At 37.1% G+C, this 20,849-nt stretch overlaps 1 protein-coding gene across 8 annotated transcripts in view; it reads left to right on the forward strand.

The window, feature by feature from the left end:
- Positions 1-20,849, forward strand: part of UTRN (utrophin) — a 496,122-nt gene that overhangs the window by 133,622 nt on the left and 341,651 nt on the right. For all 8 annotated transcript variants that reach the window (XM_041741733.1, XM_041741729.1, XM_041741764.1 and 5 more), the window contains 10 exons: positions 449-652; positions 1,567-1,748; positions 2,462-2,612; positions 3,837-3,956; positions 5,940-6,041; positions 9,487-9,594; positions 9,881-10,060; positions 10,923-11,092; positions 14,985-15,108; positions 18,213-18,300. In XM_041741733.1, coding sequence (XP_041597667.1) covers positions 449-652; positions 1,567-1,748; positions 2,462-2,612; positions 3,837-3,956; positions 5,940-6,041; positions 9,487-9,594; positions 9,881-10,060; positions 10,923-11,092; positions 14,985-15,108; positions 18,213-18,300 — 1,429 coding nt within the window. The remainder of the gene's footprint in view (positions 1-448; positions 653-1,566; positions 1,749-2,461; positions 2,613-3,836; positions 3,957-5,939; positions 6,042-9,486; positions 9,595-9,880; positions 10,061-10,922; positions 11,093-14,984; positions 15,109-18,212; positions 18,301-20,849) is intronic.

The raw sequence follows: 20,849 nt of genomic DNA on the forward strand, positions 1-20,849 counted from the left end.
GTAAAACTGGGGGTCAAAGCAGAGTCCCAGTCTCTATTTTTCTTTAAATTATATCCATCCTTCAAAGCCTGACATGTTCCAGACTCACTATATAACTTTCCTGTTATAGCCCTTAGTGAACTCAAATAGCATCCCTTGTTGGATCCATGGAATGTATCACTTTGCTAATAGCCATTTTATTTTTGTTCAGAAGTGATTCAACTACGTTAGAATTTCCTTGAGTACAGAATCCATGAGTGCATTCTACTTTTGTACTCTTTGCCTTCCTGGCACTCTTAATAAATGCTTCCTGCTGAGCTCATGGCATTGCTTGCCCAGCTTCTGAGAACTGGATGAATGCCCGAGTCATGGTAGTACCTCCCTTAATGTTCTCCATACAGTGTGTCTTTGTTGAACACCTTCTCATTTTCACGATGCTTGTGGATGTTTCTTGGGTTGGTTTTTCTAGAGCTCAGCGCCGGAGGAGGAACATGAGTGTCCCGGAGCTGAAACCCCCAGCACTGTCACTGAAGTTGACACGGATCTGGACAGCTATCAGATAGCACTGGAGGAAGTGCTGACCTGGTTGCTTTCTGCCGAGGACACTTTCCAGGAGCAGGATGACATTTCTGATGATGTAGAAGAAGTCAAAGAGCAGTTTACTACCCATGAAGTAAATAATCTGTAGCTGATGAGCAGGATATATCCACCATGGTGTCTGTACCTTAATCAGGGGAGCTACCCTGATGTTTGTTGTTTACTGACTTCTCTGCAGAAAGATCATGCCATATTTTAGGACTTGTGATATTTAAATAGTGCTTTGTTATAAAATTGGCGTGGGTAATTAACTGTGCCTTGGAATTAGATTTCAGATTTTAATCTTATCATGACTTATATATATTCTGTGGAGCCACTGACAAAAATTAGTTTCTAGTACTGCTTGTTTCTGAAGTTATAGTTATATTCTTATAGTTAAAGCACAGCATGGCTAATGAATACACCAAATCTTTAGATTTTGAGTACTCCCTAGAAAGTGATTGTTTTTATTTATTGTGCAATAAGCAAATGTCATATCCAGTATTCCTATATAATCTTATATAATGAAAATTTCCTGTTGTTTTGAGGAAATATGCATATCATAGTATAAAAATTTGATTATATGTGGAGATTTCCTATGATTAAGTAGTTTTTTGTGTCGGTATATTAACAGGTTCTATTTGCTCTTTTGATTTGAAAATAATAGAAAATGGTAATATTTCTTAAGCAGTTCCTCTTGGGTGAACATGGTGTTTTATTTATTCTATTTTTTCATAATCCCATGTTCACAATCAGTAGCATAATCAACCTTTATTTTAAAATAGCTGGTATTATCAGATATCACACTGTCCCCTTAGATCTGTTCCCCTTTTTACTCAGGCCAGCTGCTTATTTCCTACATTCAGAGCTTAAACAATTGGATCAAAGTCGATTTTATTTCTGCTCTACATGGCTCCTTTTTTCTGCAGCACTGCTATTAGGCATTAACAATTTATTAAGATTTTTTTCTTCAGTGAGCAGCTCACAAATCATAATGATGTACCTTTCTAGGCTTTTATGATGGAGCTGACAGCGCACCAGAGCAGTGTGGGCAGTGTCCTGCAGGCAGGAAACCAGCTGATAACGCAAGGAACTCTGTCAGATGAAGAGGAATTTGAAATTCAGGAACAAATGACCCTGCTAAATGCTAGATGGGAGGCACTCAGGGTGGATAGTATGAACAGACAGTCCCGGTGAGTGGAAGCAAAGAAATCGACGCGTTATGCTGTCCACTGACTTACCTACTGTAGCTTTAGTGAAATCCTGAGTGTCTGTGAAGACAAGATCATTTTAGAACTTGCCTTGTAAAATCTGCCCCGCTCTTTTGGTAACATTGTTTGGATTTTGTGTGATCTTTGTTTCCCCTGTGATATGTTAGCCGAATGAGAAAGGTAAAGGTTGGAATACAGAAATTAGCAAAAAAAGGAGAAAACGTGTCATCTGGACAGTTGTCTCTTCCCAGTATTAAAATAGGCTAACCATGTACTCAATATGAAGACAGGGCTGTGTAGTATTTATCTACAATCCCATCTTGTAACACTTTTTAGAGCAGCCTCTCCCCCCACCCCCGTGGTTCATTTTATTTCGTGGATTGTATATTAAGGAGCAAGCTGTATTCCATTGCCATTTCCACCTATTTATTAAGCAGGAATTCCGGATTGAAGAAACAATGATTTTGATATGAATAGAGGGGACTGTTATTTGCATCCTTTGACTGCATTTAATTGACACCATTTAGGAAGAAAGTAAAAGTTTTTTCTTGTTTCTCTATTTAAAGACTAAATGGTACTTCAAATGGTTAGACAAAACTGCATTCCCCTGTCCCATTTCTTTGGTGCCTGGAGCATGTGTTTGCTTTTGCAAAGGGAAAGAGGAGTGGGGCTGATGTGTGTTTGTCTCTGGACAGGCTGCATGATGTGTTGATGGAACTACAAAAGAAGCAGTTGCAACAGCTCTCTGCCTGGTTAACACTCACAGAAGAACGCATTCAGAAGATGGAAACCTGCCCCCTGGATGATGATTTAAAATCCCTACAAAAGCTGCTAGAAGATCATAAAGTAAATCTGGCTCATATTTCTTTATACTGTATCAGATATGAAAAGGCAGCACTTAGCCTTCTCAGGGGCTGATGGCTTCTATCATTAGTGCAGAGATGGGACACTTTGTTCAGTGTTCTCTTCTATTCAGTGTCTGATAGGGTGGAGTTGGTGGGGGTGTGACTTTCTTAAGTCATGGATGAAAGTGCAGGTAAAATGTTATAGAAGTATGTGTAGTTTTCTTATGAAAGTACTTAGCATTCATAAGGCTCTCAAGGGTTTTCGTTTTGGACCTGTAAGTGGTTAAGGACCCTAGTCTGTTGACATTAATGCAGGGTGTGGGGAAAGAGGCAAACCCTTAGATTTGTCTGTACCTAATCCTTTAATGAAAGCTGTGCTTTAGGAGCACATCTGATTCTGTGATGTAGTAGGGCATCAAGCATTAGATGATAAATCGAAATTTGGTAGGCAACTTAATTTGGTCACAAACTTAGAAGATAACTTTTCATAGTAAAGGAAAGGCAGAGTGAAATAGCATCTCAGCAAATTATTTGATGAGTTATATTTTTCAATGGAGTATCTAGATAACTGATTAGATAACTGATAAAACTTCAGAGATAGATTAAGCACAACTCAAGAGGCATTTGCCAACACTGTTGATAGCATTTAAATAGATCACCTATATACAGACATCTTATGGTTTATTGTGCTCTTCCTACAGAAAAGGGGAGAATGGAAGGTCCATATGTCCTGAATTGCTTTCCTGGGTAGCTAATCTGAACAGCTTCTGACTTTCCAGTAGCATTCTCCTTACCTCTCTCACCTTACATTTTGCTTCACTTAAATGATCTGACTCTGTATAAGTTTTTTTTTTTTTGTCTTACAAATTCTACATACTTATCTTAATTTCTAATATATTTACTCAAGCCATCTATTATTCCACTTTTTTTGTTGTTTTTTGTTTTTTGTTTTTTTGTCAGAACTTGTAATAAGAGTGATGGAATGCTGTTTATGATCTGTTATGGCACTGCATTTTCAACCTGCTTTGGTTCATAATGAAATGTAAAGACGTATCAGGGGCTTGTTTCATTAGTAGAACACTTAGGGTAATGATCAGAAATTTAAACACGATGCCTCATTAAGTGTCCTTAATTACTATTGACAGCTGAGTGGATTTTAAATAGGTAAATGTGAAGAGAGTAGAAATTACCATGTACCTTAATTTTTTTTTTTTTTTTTATCCAGTGTTTGCAAAATGATCTTGAGGCGGAACAGGTGAAGGTAAATTCACTAACACACATGGTGGTGATTGTTGATGAAAACAGTGGTGAGAGTGCCACTGCTGTTCTGGAAGATCAGTTACAGGTATGGACCCTGGAGATGGGATGTTCGCAAGGACCTGTGGTCTGAAACCTTGAGATGGCACTTCTGTTCTTCAGCTCCTGTCTCACTGGTCATTTTGGGGAGTACGCTAACCTTTAGTCTGTACTTCCCAGTGGGGGTCTGCCAGCCTGTGGGTTTACAGGAATACCTCGGTATCTTTCTTTCTTGCTGCCTTTGGGGTGGATGGGCAGGGCTGCTTGTGGTCACCACCTTCCTCATGCAAAATAGAAACAAGATCGGGAAGGATAAGAACTTATTTCAACCGGTGCCCTGCAGACAGACTTCTTGCCCAGAATTTCTTGAGGACTTTGTTAGGATGTAGATTCCTGGGCTCCACACAGACCTAAATCACTGGAAGTGGGGCCAGCGGATCTGCACCTCTGGGTGTATTGAAGTTTGAGGATTTCAGCTGTGTAGGACTGAATATCCCTGATTCTTTGTAAAACTATTTTTACAATAGTTTTGGGAACCCCAACAAAGTGCTGCTTTTTGCACAAAGTCATTAGTGTATAAATCTTTTTATTTTTTTAAGATTTTATTTATATATTCATGAGGGACACAGAGAGAGAGAGAGGCAGAGACATAGGCATAGGCAGAGGGAGAAGCAAGCTCCCTGTGAGGAGCCTGATGTGAGACTCAATCCTGGGACCCCAGGATCATGCCCTGAGCCCAAGGCAAAGGATAAACCACTGAGCCACCCAGGCATCCCTAAGCCTTTAATAAGAGATTTATTGGCATTTTATTTGAACAGTATTTGGATTACCTGAAATGATTACCAAATGATTTTCAGTCACTTTCAGACTATAATCTTATATGAAATTTTTTCTTTTGTAACATTTAGAGTTGGCCACTGGTTGGGAGACTTTTTGGTGTGGTAGGACTTAGTTATTACAGTAATCTGAGAGCTAGGCATTCATGTCTTGCCTGTTTAGTAGTGGGGAGACTGAAATTCAGAAAGGTCACATGAAACCACTGAGCTTTAAGCAGGCAATGAATTTTTATGGCAAGACCAGAGACCTGTCTTTTGGTTCTAACTTTGCTACCCTTCGTATTCTACAAAGCTCACTCTGGTATTAAATATTAAAATAGTACAATATGAATTAAATAATTTTTTTGCACATGTAAATAATACAGAAATTAAATATAACATAATGGTAATCATTATTTATAAAATGGTAATAAAATAATTTGTTGGGAAAGTCATCATGAATAATGATTTTTAAACAACGAAAGTTATTTATTTAGCATTGCTAACACCTCTAAGATTCTGTTCTTGATTTTTGAATAACATGAATAGAACAAATCGAGCATTTAAAAAAATCTTATAACAATTTTTATAATAATAAATTTTTATAATAATCTTATAAACAATAAATAAAATTATATAATAATTTTATTATTTATAATAATCTTATAAACAATAAATAAATAAATTTATATAATAATCTTATAAACAATAAATTTTTATAATAATAATCTTATAAACAATTTTTATAAGGTTAAATTTTTTTTTCCGTAATTTTGCTGTTACATATGAAAATTTTCATGGCATGTAAAAGGTGGTTAATTGATGCAGTGAATTTTTGAAAAGATCATGACAGCCTGAAAAATTTGAAGCACAAAAAGTAGATAAGTATGCTTCTGAAGGTATGTGGAAAAATGTCAACTTCCATATAAAAACTACTGACACAGAAAGAGCAAGGATTGAGAGTCAAAAGTTAAAGAGCAGAGTTCTCGTTGTACCACTTTCTTGCTATGTAATAAGGAACAGTTAAATTCTATTGGAAATCAGTTTTTCTCATCTATAAATTTATAGGATTTGTCTGTATTATTTTAAAGCAATTTTTATTAACAATATTCATAAATTTCTACTCTATTGTAAAGAGCTACAGATGTCATGAATTTCTTTAAGGATCATTATTTTTTATGGTTCTGTTGACCAAGAATGGTTTCTTCCCTTCCTAGAAACTTGGTGAACGCTGGACAGCAGTGTGCCGTTGGACAGAGGAACGTTGGAGTAGGCTACAAGAAATTAATATATTGTGGCAGGAATTATTAGAAGAACAGGTATGAAGCTGTCATCCGTAATGGGCAAGACAGATGGTGAAAAGTAACCTCTCTTTAGTTATGGCATTATGATAAACTTGTTTATTTTCCTTTAAAAATAAAATATACAAGTAATGTTTATTATTTTCAAAATCAGATTTCTGTGCATTTTATAACTGATTAAGTAGCTTATTTATAGAAATCATATTAAATGGCTTTATTGTAGTAACACTTAATTTGATGTGTTCATTATTTAGAATATTAGAATGTATTTAGACATTCTACTTTCATGATGATGATTTTTTATTGTATTTGTGTTGGGTGTTGTGTTTGAACTTGTCAACCTAGTAGTGCCTATCACGTTTAGCTCAGTAAAAAATGCATAATGCATAAATGAATCCATTCAATGCTTTGTGAATTTTAAATCACAACTTTTCTTGATTTTTAACCAGAGTAACTACTGAAATTAATAAGAAAATATTATTTAGCAACACTATTAATTTAATACTGGGCCAATACTGTATTTTTTTTTAATAAGGATTACTATAGCAAATGAACTTTTGGCACAAAGCTGCCAATTTAAGTTTTCAGTGGGATTGGTGGCCCTTTGCCCATCTTCCATCCTCCCAGAAGAGCAACAATCAAAACAGAATACAAATAAGCAAAACTTTTCTCCCAAAATGTCAAACATTTGTGGTTTTAGAAAATAAGCAGATACTTTATTCCCACATTTCAGTGTCCATTTAGATTCTTTTAAATGCATTTCATTTCTATCCACAAAAAGCAACTATATTCTTTTCAAGGGATAAAAACAAGTGTATGATGTTTTGTGGTTTACTAAATATGGTGGCAGAGAGAACATCTTAAAGAGTAGGTTGCAAAATTTGTCCCAGTATAAATTGTTAATCACTACCTCCTGCCCCCAACCTTTGGCCAGAATTTTCTTATTAAGGATCCTTTGATGAATCTTATTCTAACTTCTGAAATATTTACATTTCACTTCATAAATGTTTACATTTACTTGGACCCTTTTATTCAAAGAGTCATAGAGAATAATTAAATTTTCCTTCAGTAATGACAATGGGAGACATTGATTGCTAGAGAAAATCATTGTGTTATTCTTCTACCAAGGAAAATAATTTTAAATTTGAAAATACTTTGAATTTTTCAATTAAAATATTTTAAAACTAGGGATTGACTAGTATTTTAGCCATTTGTATTACTTTAGATTTAAAACTAACCTTTGAATGGCTTTCTACTAGTGTTAGGGATGGAAGAAGCTTGTTTAGATGTAGAATTGGAAAAAAAAAGATGCAGAGTTGGAGCCAACATTGGCACTTAATACAGAGATAATTTGCTTTTGCATGGAAGGAGACCAAAGAAAATGGAATCTGAACTAAAAAAGTCTTTCAAGGACTATCTTTCACTTGGTTGCAGAGGCTTTAAGTTAGTTAGAAATGGGCTCTGGGGGATGCCCGGGTGGCTCAGTGGTTAGACACGTCTGCCTTTGGCCCAGGGCATGATCCTGGGGTCCTGGAATCAAGGCCCACATTGGGCTCCCTGCATGGAGCCTGCTTCTTCCTCTGGCTGTATCTCTGCCTCTGTCTCTCTCTGTGTCTCTCATGGATAAATAAATAAAATCTTAAGAAAAAATAGAAATGGGCTCTGAGAATTAGTTCCAACCTTATGCAAGATAGACTGATTTTAAGTGTGGCACGCAGGATATCCCATAAAAGATTCCAACCTACTTTTCCAACTTTAATTTTCCCTCCTTCCTTCCATGTACCTAAGTTCAAACCCTGAATTCCCACTTTGTGACCCATTCCTTGATTGTCAATGTTACGAAATTAGTGCTGTTTCTTTTTTTCACTGTTCTATTCCCAGTGCACAGCACATCACAGATTCCTTGTGGTTTGTGGTATTGTTTGGTTCTCGTGTTTTTGAAAGAGTATATTTCATTTGTTTTATAGCCTCTCTGCTTTTAAGGTGTGATATCTGCTATGGAATGTCTTTTTACCAGTTTTTTAATTTTAAATTTTATTTTTGAGTTCTCTTCTTCCTCAAGGAACATGAAGTCATCTGTAAACTACCTCTCTCTCCCCCACTATACTGAAACTGGAAGTCATCTTATCTTTTTTAGAATTGCCGTAACATTTAATGTGCGTGTGTGTGTGTGTGTGTGTGTGTGTGTGTGTGTGTTTGTATTTAATTACCAGATTAAAATATAATGCAGACACCATTATATAATACTATATTTTATATTATATAATACATATTTTTATATTATAAATACAAAATAAGCTATTATATACATGTTTTGTGATATTTGTACTTTCTTTTGCCACAGTTATTTCTGTACATATTTTATCAGCTTCACTCTATTGAGGACAGGATCTGTATTTGCTATTTAATTTCTTAATCTTCATTTTTTTGGCATAATATACAGGAAAGGAATAGTGGTTAAATAAAATGATAAATAAAACAGCTGGAGAAAGAATTGATTCCACTGCTAACACAGACCCAAGATTTTTCCCTCCAACTATATAGAAAAGAGCTGTTGCAGCAGATATTATATTTTGGGAAGAATTATCCCAAGTAGCCATATGGTTTTCCATACCTCTTTCATGTTTATCTTTGTGCATTGTTAAACATCTTCTGCATGTTGATCAGTGAGGTTTAAATATCTTTATGTTGATTTTGGACTATCCTTAAACTTTATCTTCTCATCACAATTGCTGCTGAACCTGGAACATTAGTGTGGTTTTCCTGAATGATGCTATGGAAAAACCATTGGCTTTGGGATGTGAGTCTTTGATCTGATTCTCTCATTAACTAGCCAAGTGATCTTGGATATATAATGGCTTATCTCTCTGTACTCCCTAAAATGAGGGTCTGGGACAGGACGATTTCCAAGCTTCCTTCTGCCTCTAGAGAGTTATGATGTGATTCTTTTGGAGATTTGGACAGTTGTTGAATTTAGCTTTTTAGATCCACCTACCTCCCTGAGAATAAGGTTTAATTACCCAGGTCTGGGGCTAGTGTCAGGATGATCTGTTGCAAATCTGAGAAGAATAATATATTCAAGAAAGATGTATTTCTAGGCCATTCATGCCTCGACCTTGGTTATTTTAAGTCCTTCCTACTCTAGGTAAGAGTGAGGCCTCACACTGAGGGGAGCACTTGACGGGATGAGCACTGGGTGTTATTCTGTATGTTGGTAAATTGAACACCAATAAAAAATTAATTTATTAAAAAAATAAACAAAAAATAAACATATGGAGGACTAAGGAATGCTTAAGAAAATCATATATCTGAAGGAAAAAAAAATTAATTTCATTTGGACCGAAAAAAAAAAAAGAGTGAGGCCTCAACTGGCATAAAAGTTAGAGATTTGGGGACTTGATTGAATTGAATTACCAATGATTCTCCAAATATATTTCTTTCTAACTTTTGTTATTACTTGTAGTGCTTGTTGAAAGCTTGGCTAACTGAAAAAGAAGAGGCTTTAAATAAAGTCCAGACGAGCAACTTCAAAGACCAAAAGGAACTAAGTGTCAGCATCCGACGATTGGCTGTAAGTGGTGTCAGTGTCAGCATCTGTCTTGACAGTCTGTGATATTCTAATGTGTTATATCATTAGTTAATGCAGTTTAGTGAATACAGATTATGACCCATTACCCAACACTAGAATTCTGCCCAGTAATGATCTAGAACCGGGATTCTTCTGTTTTAGTGTTAGTGAACTCCATGGCCAATATATTTTACTATAAAATGTATGTTTACATTTCCTGACTGAGGAGCAGGAATATAGAGAGAGTCCTTTTAAGAGGGAATCATCTAATAAATATTTGAAATCCTAGATTTTGAAGGAAGACATGGAAATGAAACGTCAGGCATTGGATCAGCTAAGTGAGATTGGCCAGGATGTAGGTCAATTAGTTGATAATCCCAAGGCATCTAAGAAGATCAACAGTGACTCAGAGGAACTAACTCAGAGATGGGATTCTTTGGTTCAGAGACTAGAAGATTCCTCTAACCAGGTACTTTTTGCTTTGGATTGTATGTTGTACCATGAAGTAGAAATTAAATATTCAGGTTAGTTTTAGTTTTTATGAAATAAAAGAATAGTAAGTAAACTGCAAAGTAAAGAGAAGGTTTCTTGCACCTCTCTTACCATAGTATTGAAAAATTGACATATAAAAAATCTTTACTTTTCTTCAGTAAATTTTAATAGATCTTCAACACACTCCTTAATATCCAGTAATTTAACTCTTAGTAAACTGATGACACTTAGACATGAATCCTTTAAATCATAAATAATCATATTAATTTAAAAAATATATTAGTGAATTGATTGAAAGTACAACTTTGGTTTGTACTTGGAGGTTCATAGCAGTATCATTTATAATAGTGCAAAAGTGAAGCTGCCCAAATGTCCCATAGATAGATGGATGGATATACAAATATGGTATATTCATGCAATGGAATATTATTTGGCAGTTAAAAAGCATGAAGTACTGACACATGTTACAATGTGAATGAATCTGGAAAATGTTACATTAACCACAAGAAGCCATGCACAAGATTAAAAGCACTATAACTCTTTCTATACAAAATGTCCCAAGTAGGCATATCCGTAGAGATAGTAAGTAGATTAGAAGTCACCAGAGCCTGGTGGGGGAGAGTGGATGGAGTGGTGGACTATTAATAGGTATGGAGTTTCTTTTGAGGAAATGATAAAACTGTTCTGTGGTGAGAATGTATGGATGGTTGCACAACTCTGAAAAAAATGATAACTACTGAACTGTGTATTTTCAAAGGGAGAATGACATGGCATGTGAATTATATCTCAATAAAGCTGTGACAAAACCTTAAAACATCTGGCTGATTTATATACTTCAGGTGACTCAGGCTGTGGCAAAGCTGGGGATGTCCCAAATTCCTCAGAAGGATCTTCTGGAGACTGTTCGCGTAAGAGAACAAGTAACTACAAAAAGGTCTAAGCAAGAACTGCCTCCTCCTCCTCCCCCAAAGAAGAGACAGATTCCTGTGGATGTTGAAGCTAAGAAAAAGTGAGAACAGATAGAGGAATTTTCTAAACATTGTACTGCACATGATGTCTTTTACATTGATCACTAATCATATGCAGTCTTAGATGTAATTTTTTTTTTAGATGTAATTGTTATGGAAATTCAACCCGTAACAAACCCCTGAGTCTTTTGAGTGTTCTCCTCCACTCTGGCTAGGCATCTACATGGTCTCAGGTGATTTTATTTATCCTGTGTTCAATCTGGAACACATATTGGGTTCTGTGTGACAGAACCCTTCCTTCTTCCTTTCCATTGTCTACCTTGGGAGGATGGGACTGTCCATGATTCCTCATTTATTCTTTCTTTACTGTGAGAATCTTGTCTGTTTTGCTTTAGACAGAGCTCCTTATTCTCTGCACCTCTTCTTGCCATTCAAAAATACTTAATGCAGGGTAGTCATTCCTTTGTAGTCTCCTTCCTCTTCATACTTACCCACATTTTCTTTCTTCCTTTGTTAATTCTTTTGTCAGATTCACTAACACATTCTTTATGTTTGGCTTAAAGATCCATCTTTGACATAAAATGTCTTTTTTGTGTCTTATTGATTCAGAGGAAACTCAGGCTCTTTAGAAAAGGACTAATCACAGCTGATGGAAATTGAACATTTCCTAATGGCAGCTACTCTGTTGAGCTGTGCTGTGTGACAGACCGGTAATGTACCTCACATGCGCTATAGCAGCGGCGCCGTACATCAGCCCTTCTATTCTCTCCCTTTTATGGGAGAATCCCAGTGCTTGGCTAAATGGGCAATTTTTTTGGGCCCGAATAAAAATGATATGATTTCCCCAATGTAGCTTTTGTTAGGCGAAGTGGGATTCCAATTTTACTGGATGATTTTCATTTTGATCATAAGGCTGTGTTTCGGTCTCCCACCAGCATCTCCCTGCACCCCCAGAGTACCTCCAAGGTGCAAGCGCCGGCAGCGGGGCCTTTGCTTTTGGAGCCAAGGCAGCCCAGGAAGAAGATGCTGCTGATGTTCAGATTGCCATAGGTCTTTTATCTGAGTGTTTATTTTCTGCCAGGTAGATCTGGTGGTGTGTCCCTCCAGTGTTGACTCCATGCATTCAGAAGCAGGGAAGGTTGTAAAAGACTTGGGGGGGGGCATAACTCTAATACCTTAAACACGATCATGTTGTAGAGAGTGTGTTCTGCTGCAAGAAACAGAATGCTGTACCAAAAGTGACCTAAACAGTGAGGTCATCAAGTCACATTACAATAAATCTGGAGACAGGGCATTTTGATGGGATGGTGGGGTTTGGCCTTCTGCCACCCTGCCTTTCCAGGTCCTTTGGCTTTTACCATCAGGCTTGTCCTCTCATGGTCCCAAGATCCTGCTGGAGCACTGGGTATAACATCTTTGTATAACCTGAAATATGTGTAGGAAGGACAGTTTTCCCTTATTTGTCTTTTTTCTTCCCTCTCCCTCTCTCCCTCTCCCTCTCCGTCTCTTCACCCTCTTCTCCTTCTCCCTCCCTCTCTCCTTTTTTAAATCAGGGAGAAAGACTCTGTCTGGAAGACATGGGCTAGCTTCCCCCGTGGTCTCACTGGCCAGGATTCAGTCACTTGCCCAGCCCTTTGGATGCATGGGAGGTTGAGACTTGCTGGCTGGCCTTTTTGGCCTCTGTAATTGTGTTCTGGAGGACTGGACAGCAGAGAGAAGTGTGGGGAAGGGAGTGTGTGTTGGTTGGGCAACCAGCTGTGAGTACCAGTCTTCCAGTCCATGACTTGTTTGATGCAGAACTTCCTTCAGTTAATTCCTGGGCAGATAGGAGCTAGTGTATATGCAGTTCATTATGATAAAAGGCAGTGAGATCTCATTATTAGAAAGGTTAGTTTTATGGGCAGCCAAAGTCCACCCCCTCCACATCTACCCATGTATACTAGTTCTGCTTTTGGGCCCTCTTCAGTAGGTGCCTCATCAGTACGGAAGGGGTTTTCATGTTTCCATTTATGTTGGCCTATAGTGTAGAGTATCCTTAACCATGCTGGGTATTAGATGTCTTCCAGACCCTTTAATAGTTTCAGTCTGCTGTAGGAACAGCTATTGGCTGGTCTTAAAATGGGCTGTCAGAGCAGATGCCAGCTTAGTATAGTTTCTAATACATGTTTCAGAAATGGCAGTTTATTTCCCCTTCTCTTGGTGCTGCTGGTGGCTTTTTTTTTTTTTACCAGCTCAAGGTCCAGAGGGACAACTCTTTCATATAATTGAGATCTCTGTTAACATGACCATTCCTGCTCTGTAAAAGCCAAATATTCATAATTCACTAGAAACACGTTAAGCTGTATCCCAAAAAGAATCAGACAACCTGTGCTTACCTTAAAGTACCTAAAATTACCCAGAAGTTGTTTTGAGAAGGCCTGTGGGGAGTATACTGGTGAGAAGGATGGATTGCCTGGTTTGAACCCAAGCTCCACCATCTATAGCTTCGTGGTCCGGGGCAGTCATTTCAAACCTCCATGAGCTCAGTTTTTTTTGCATTTAAAGGGATAATAATAGTAAAGGCATCTCAGGGTTGTTGAGAGGATTACTTGAGTTAATAATACACGCAAAGCCCTTAGCAAAGGGCCGGGCATGTGGCCGACAGCCTGTGAGTGCTTCTCTCTTGCCCCTCCTCACTGGTTTCCAAGGGCCTTCTTGGGTTTGTCCATGCTTTTTCCTTCCTATCGTCATGTTTCAGTTCTGGCTGCTGGTACTACCGCAGCCTATTATTTACTGTTCTAGCCCCTCTTTATTCTTTCGGCTCAGTGAACACTAGAAGATAAGTACAATCATGCCAGTCCTATGCTTTTAAGCCTTCACTGCCTCTCTGTTGCCCTTCGATTGTGCCCAGACTCCTTAATCAGTCTTGCAGGGCCTTCCAGGAACTGGCTGGTGTGGCTCTCTGCCACATGGGCAGTTGTCCTTCCCTGCTGGGTACTCGCGATTCCAGCCATGCCTAGCCACTTGCTGTGTGCAGAGAGTGGTCCTCCTTTTCTTTGTTCTCCCTTTGCAAGGAAAAGTCCTGTGCATAATGCTGCTGTTGTGCTCCATGAGGCCATCCCTTCCTGACTGAATTAGGAGCCATTACTATGAATTCCTGGAATTAGCACCTCTTGTGATTGCTTGGTACTTTCCATTGCTCCTACTAGATCAGAAGCTCCATAAGGACTGGGATTGTGTCTGATTCATCTTTGTTTCAAGAGCCTGGTCCAGGGGCACCTGGGTGGCTCAGTGGTTGAGTGTCTGCCTTCAGCTTAAGGCATGATCCATGATCCCAGGGTCCTGGAATGGGAGCTCTATATCAGGCTCCCTGCTCAGCAGGGAGTCTGCTTCTCCCTCACACTACTGTTGTGCTCTTGCTCTCTGTCGCTTGCTCTCATTATCTCTTCCCCTCTCAAATAAATAAATAAAATCTTAAAAAAAGAAAGTCCAGTCCAGTGCCTGGCATATGCTGGACTCAATTACTATGTTAAAGTAAAGAAGGCATTAACTTTAAGACTATCTGTACCTGCTGTTTTTCTGTTATTTTCTAATCAAATCTTTTTCCTTTTCTACAGTTTATAAAAATACAAGTGATTTCTTACAAAGTTTAAAAATTATATAAGTATTTAAAAAGCTATTTGTTAAAATACAAGTGATTTCTTACAAAGTTTAAAAATTATATAAGTATTTAAAAAACTATTTGTTAACATTACAATACGATTCCTCTTATCAAACTTTTAATTGTAATTGTGTGACTTTATTTTGTGTGGTTACTCTATGTCTGTGTTGCCTTTTTTTGAGGAATATTTAGAACACGTGCCTGGTGGGTATTTTGCTTACTCTCTATCTTGAGCCCAGTGAAACAATAGAAGGTTAGGAATGACAAATAGTAACATTTGAATCTTAAATCAGGTTTGATGCTGTAAGTGCAGAGCTGTTGAACTGCATTTTGAAATCAAAGACTGCCATTCAGGCTGCAGAGATAAAAGGGTATAAGAAGATGCAAGAGACTTCAGAAATGAAAAAGAAGTTGAAGGTAAAACATAAAACAAAAATATCCTAGTGAATAAAATATTTCATCGGGTTTGATTTGCTGTTGACATGAAGGTGTGATGGGATCCAAAGGCTTCCTGTAAAATAAATGTAGCCAGAAGGTAGCTGTTAGAACACTGTAGTAAATTTTGAATAAGTCAAGCTGGCTGGCATTCAGATCCTTGTGTGGAGGGAAGAATTTTTTTGCCTCTTTTTTCTTAACCTCTGAGATGTACAGGAAGGAACACTTCTAACACTTCTAAATACTTTTTTACATTGATTAGATCTACCTTAATCTAGTCCCTAATAATTTATGACTTTGTGTATGCTGAAGATATTTTGCTCTCTGAATATAACAAATTATTTCAGTTCTCAAAATCCCTTTGATATGTTTTCTTTATAGAAGAGACACATTCAAAAAATAAATACTGTTAAAATGTCTGAGATCTTAACTCTACAACTTTGAACCTCACGTGTGTTATTGTAAATTGTGACAGGAGATTGTAGTGACTTATGTCTTTGGTGTTCATTAAGTGTGTGTGCATCATTTCATGAAGTGTTTCGACACCTAGAGCACGTCTGTAGTCCATCTGGTTTACGTTGATGATGGAGTTTGTCTGTGAAGAGTTTGGAGAACATTTCCAAAACAAGATGTAGATAAATATCAGTGATCTAAGCCAGAAAGTGGTTGAGAGGAGGCCAGGATGGCAGTTGTCTCTGTTCACTGGTGAAGTCCAGAGGGGGAGGTAGCATCATGCTAGAATCAGAAGGGACTTGCTTGGAGCTAGATGGGAAGGCACAGCAGGCAGGGGTGCCCCTCAGCAGAGGCATGAAGGTGAACAAGTATGTTGTGATAGTTTTTGTTGTTGTTGTTCTGTTTAGCGCTAGGTGTATGTGTAAAAGTAGTAGAGAGTTAAGGTTGGAGAGGCGGTTTGGAGTCAGACTCTGGTTGACATATGTTTAGGTGAGAAGTTCAGACTGACTTCTATCTTATCATTGCATTGTAAATATAAATCTGATCAGGTGGCTCCTGTGGTTGCAACTAATGGCTTTCCACTGCCATGGGGACAGAATCGAAATGTCCCTGACATGCGCCCTGAGCTTACAGCCCTCCTGAATCCTGCTCTTTTCTCATCCTCTACCTTCAGCACGTGCTGTTTTCCATGCTCAGAATGACCCTTATTAAGCCTTTGTGCTGTGTGGTTGAAAAGCCCTCTACTCCAATAAACCTCTTTCAGCCTCATTAGGAAGAGTTAAGTGATTCATCTTTGGACTTCCATGTTGCTTTGACCATACCCTGGTGAAAGCCCTTATTGCATTTATGTCATTATTTGTTTCTATGCCTGCCTGTGAGTGCTTAGAAGTGAGGATAATTTCCCGTCGAACCCCCTATTTTCGGCACTCAGCAAAGTTGTTGGCTGATGGAAGGAAGGAATGAATGATGGCTGTGGAAAGGGGGATGTGGGAGGTTGTTAGCCTGGAACCACCATTATCTGAGCCCTCTGAGTAGGGAGTAAGGAGGGTCAGAAAGGACAGCTGTGGTGCATCATTTCATATGCTTCTTACAGTGCTGAAAACCAATAGATGATAATAATGAGCATTTAACAACCCTATTCTCAAAGCAGAGGATTTGGAAGTTATAGTGATCATTATCCAAAAAATATTAATAAGTTAAATTCCATCCTATCTACAAACAATTTTACTCCTAGATTGTTACTATAATATTGGAGGGGATGAAAATAACCACTGTGTTTGTTACTGGAAGGCATGATTGGCAGTTCACACGTTTTCCTTTAATATTTGTAAGTTCATTTATTTTGTTGTTTTAGACAAGTAGTGATAGATGGATGCCAAAAGAGTTGGCAAAATGTAACATGAAGAGAATTAACTATCACTTTAATCTCTATTTTTTCTTGCAAATTGGGGAAAGATCAGCTTAATTGTGTTTTAATGAAGGACTGCCTTATTCCAACTGCTGCCTCACCTGGGTGGAGAATCCACAGTTCAATCTATCACCACAGAAAGTAGCAAAAAATCAATTTGTATAAAACAGGTCATAATTCTTCAGTTTGTTGGTGACTTTTTGCATTGATACTTGGTTTAACAAAAACAAGTGGTGTTTCTTTGAATCTCTTGTTATTTCTTAATCTTTGTGAATTAGTCACATTAAAGCTGTGCAGCTCAAAGTAGGATTGTTTATTTGCTAGTGCTTTTATGTACAGAAGTTAGAAGGATTCTTCTCTGGGTTGTCTGGTTGAAATAATATGCCTAGAAGTTTTGATTGTGCTCTTATGGGCACTAGTTGAGTAGTTAATTTTATCAGTTGTGGATTGAGGAATGGGAGAAATATCAGATATTGACTGTTCATGCATACGCGTGTGTGTGTGATTTTGTTCAACCCTTTCTTACTAGTTCTGGAAAGATTTTGTCTTCTCTGTCTTTGAGATATAGGGACATTGAGAATATCAAACTATAGAGACATAAGTATTAAGTACCATTCTTCAAACATAAGGAACAAAATGCTTTAGTTTGGGTCCTAAAGCAGATTGTCATAGTTTAGAAATTATATAAGAATTATGGTTGTGGTTGAAGTCTGCAGTAGATCCTAAACTTAATACAATATCAACAAATAATAGGCTCAAAATATTTCTATTTTTCATGTTAATTTTTGTCCAGTGATCTCTGTTATAGAATATTCAGTTAATTTGCCTTAAACTGTTATTTTTATTGTGTGGCATAAACATTGAGGTTATGTATGTAAATAGATATCCTGGATCTAAAACACTAATTTTAATTGTTCCCTCTTGATAGGAACTATAACTGTACAATTTTTTTCTTATAAAAGTAATCAAAGTTTTTTTTTTAAGTCACCAAAGTTTTGTGTTATTTGTTTAAATTTGCCTTTTGAAATTTAATCAGCTTTGAAATTTTGTAAGGCAGCCTGGAATTGCATAGTTTTGTCTTGTAGTATTTCTCCTGTGTCAACCTTGACTATAACACTGAAAGGGAATGCAGGAAGGCATGAACCACGAAACTTAGAATAGCGTGAACATTGCATTCATTGAGAAGAAAGTTTGCAGTATTCTTATGTTGGGATTTTATTTTCAGGGATTAGAAAAAGAACAGACAGAAAGAAGCCCCAGACTGGATGAATTAAACCAAACTGGACAAGTCCTTTTGGAGCAAATGGGGAAAGGTGAGACCCTTGATCTTTTTTTAAAAAAAATGTTTTTTAGATGGTAGCATTGAATAATATTTACAGTTTGACAAATTACACATTTAACACTGTAACCTCTTTTTTTAGACAAGTGGTTTTCAAAATTTTTTTTAGGTAACAGTTTTTTTCAAATGAAATCCTATGCTGAAGTTTTTATAAAACAGATAAAAGGGAAGTTGTTCTGCTTTATAGAGTCAGACAACCTAAAACTCTGATAGCTTAGCTGAATAGTTGAAATTCACTGTTGTGGAAGATTTTAAAATCTCTTCCTTTGGGATTATATATTAGGATTTTTTTTTTTTGGAGGGGGTGGCAACAGAAAATTTTACTTTGGCAATATTTGGGAAATGAAGTTGTATTGAAGTGAATTCATTAAGGTTGTTTAATTTTTATCACTTTCAAATTAGTATATTAATTTAGTGCAGGTATCTTTTTATAGTTAAACTTGATGAAGTTGTTACTTGTATTTGAAATTTTTACCTGTATTTAAGGACTTTTTTTTTTTCTTTACCATTAGCCCTCAGTTACTCAGGGTTGTATAAAGATAAATATTTTTTCTATCAGCTTTACATATGAAACTTTCTTTGGTCTAGCTCTGAAAGACCTTTCTTGTAAGTCCTATTCCTTATTCTAGTGATGGTAAATGCTTTGGAAGACTGCTGCAATATTCTTTGACAAAAGCCATGTACACCCAAGGCAGAATATTAGTTTGACAAGAATTTTCAGTGTAGTGATTTTCAGTCTTTTTTTTTTTTTTTTAACTTTTCATTCGGCACAAACAGAATAGTGTAATGAACCTCTTTGTACCAATTACCCAGCTTCAGTAATTAATGATATCCTGCCATTCTTGAATTATCTATACTTCCACTCATTTCCCACTTCCTGGTTATTATTATTATTGTTGTTTATAGTTTTCTAAAATAAAATTTATAGGCCACCTGTGTGGCTCAGTCAGTTAAGCATCAGATGCTTGATTTCAGCTCAGGTCATGATTTCAGGGTTGTGGAATTGAACCCTGCATTGGGCTCTGCCCTCAGCAGGGAGTCTGCTTGACCCTTTTTCTCTGCTTCCCCACTCTTACTTGTGAGCTCTCTCTCTCTCTCTCTCTCTTTCAAATGAATAATTAAATCTTTAAAAAAATAAAAAGTAAAATTTATTTACATTGAAATACATGAAACCTAAATGTGCTGTTTTGACAGCCTGTATGCATATAGCAATATATGGAAAATTTCTATCTGTCCAGGAAGTTCCCTGGTGTCTCTGATGGCTCAGTCACCCCTCCTCAAAATTACGTTTTTAAAAACTTTAGATTATTTTTGCCTCTGCATTTAAAAAAATGTAAATTAATTATATACACATACAAACTATGGACACACATACACTTATACACGAAAATATGTGTGTGTCTAATATATGTCCATTTATTTGGAAATTATGCAAAAATACCAGTGTCAATTCATAGATGTTAGTATAGCTTAATTTCTTTCTTTTTTTTTTTAAATTTTAAATAAATAAAGTGGGTTTTCACTAGCAGAGTACAGCTTTTGTTGCATGTGTTCTTATTGTGAAGAGGCATCCCCTAAAATATATACTCTGGAAACTAAGTTCATGTGAAAATGTTCCTTGTAAAATATCAAGTGCAGTATCAGAGGATATGTCATTGATGGTTTTGTAAAGGAATGAATTTTGTGATGTAATGCAGACTTGTTTAATTTCATGGGAAACCCTTTGTATTTTGCATGTTTTTGGAACATTGGTAGGACTGGAAATGCATTCATTAGAGGATCCTAATTTTTATTTATGTACTTATTTTTTTAAAGATTAACTTAATTATTGTAGAGAGAGAGAAGGGAGAAGGAGAGGTAGAGGGAACGAGACAATCCTGAAACAGACTCCCTGCTGAGCACACAGCCAGATTGTGGGGGAGAGGGGGCTTGATCCTAGGACCCAAAGACCATGACCTGAGCTGAAATGAAGAGCCAGCTGCAGGGCATCTGGGTGGCTCAGTGGTTGAGCGTCTGCCTTTGGCTCAGGGCATGATCCCGGAGTCCTGAGATCAAGTCCCATATTGGGCTCCCCATGGGGAGCCTGCTTCTCTCTCTGCCTATGTCTCTGCCTCTCTTTCTTGTGTCTCTCATGAATAGATGAGATCTTAAAAAAAAAGGGGGGGGGGCAGCTGCTTAACTGACTGAACCACTCCGGCACTCCCTAATTTAATTTATTTTAAAAGACATATTTAAAATGAGGTGGGAATGGCAATGGGGTATTGATCTTAATAGGGTGTTTATGTTCTGGGTTTAATGTCTTGCTTTTTGAAGAGTGTCTGTGTGTTAGAGAATAAAAATGAATTTTAAAAATCTTCCCCAGTGTCTTCCCATTTTATCTATTATTCTAATTTTATAGTATTGTATATTATTTTTCTCCATATGGTTTTAGTGCTCTTAATCCTACTGCTCTTATAAACCAGAACTTTTGAACAGAAATGAAAGCACAATTGGGTCCTTCTTGCTGCTCCCCTCATCTTGGCC

Source organism: Vulpes lagopus, chromosome 2 (genome assembly GCF_018345385.1).
Source record: "Vulpes lagopus strain Blue_001 chromosome 2, ASM1834538v1, whole genome shotgun sequence".
NCBI lineage: Eukaryota > Metazoa > Chordata > Mammalia > Carnivora > Canidae > Vulpes > Vulpes lagopus.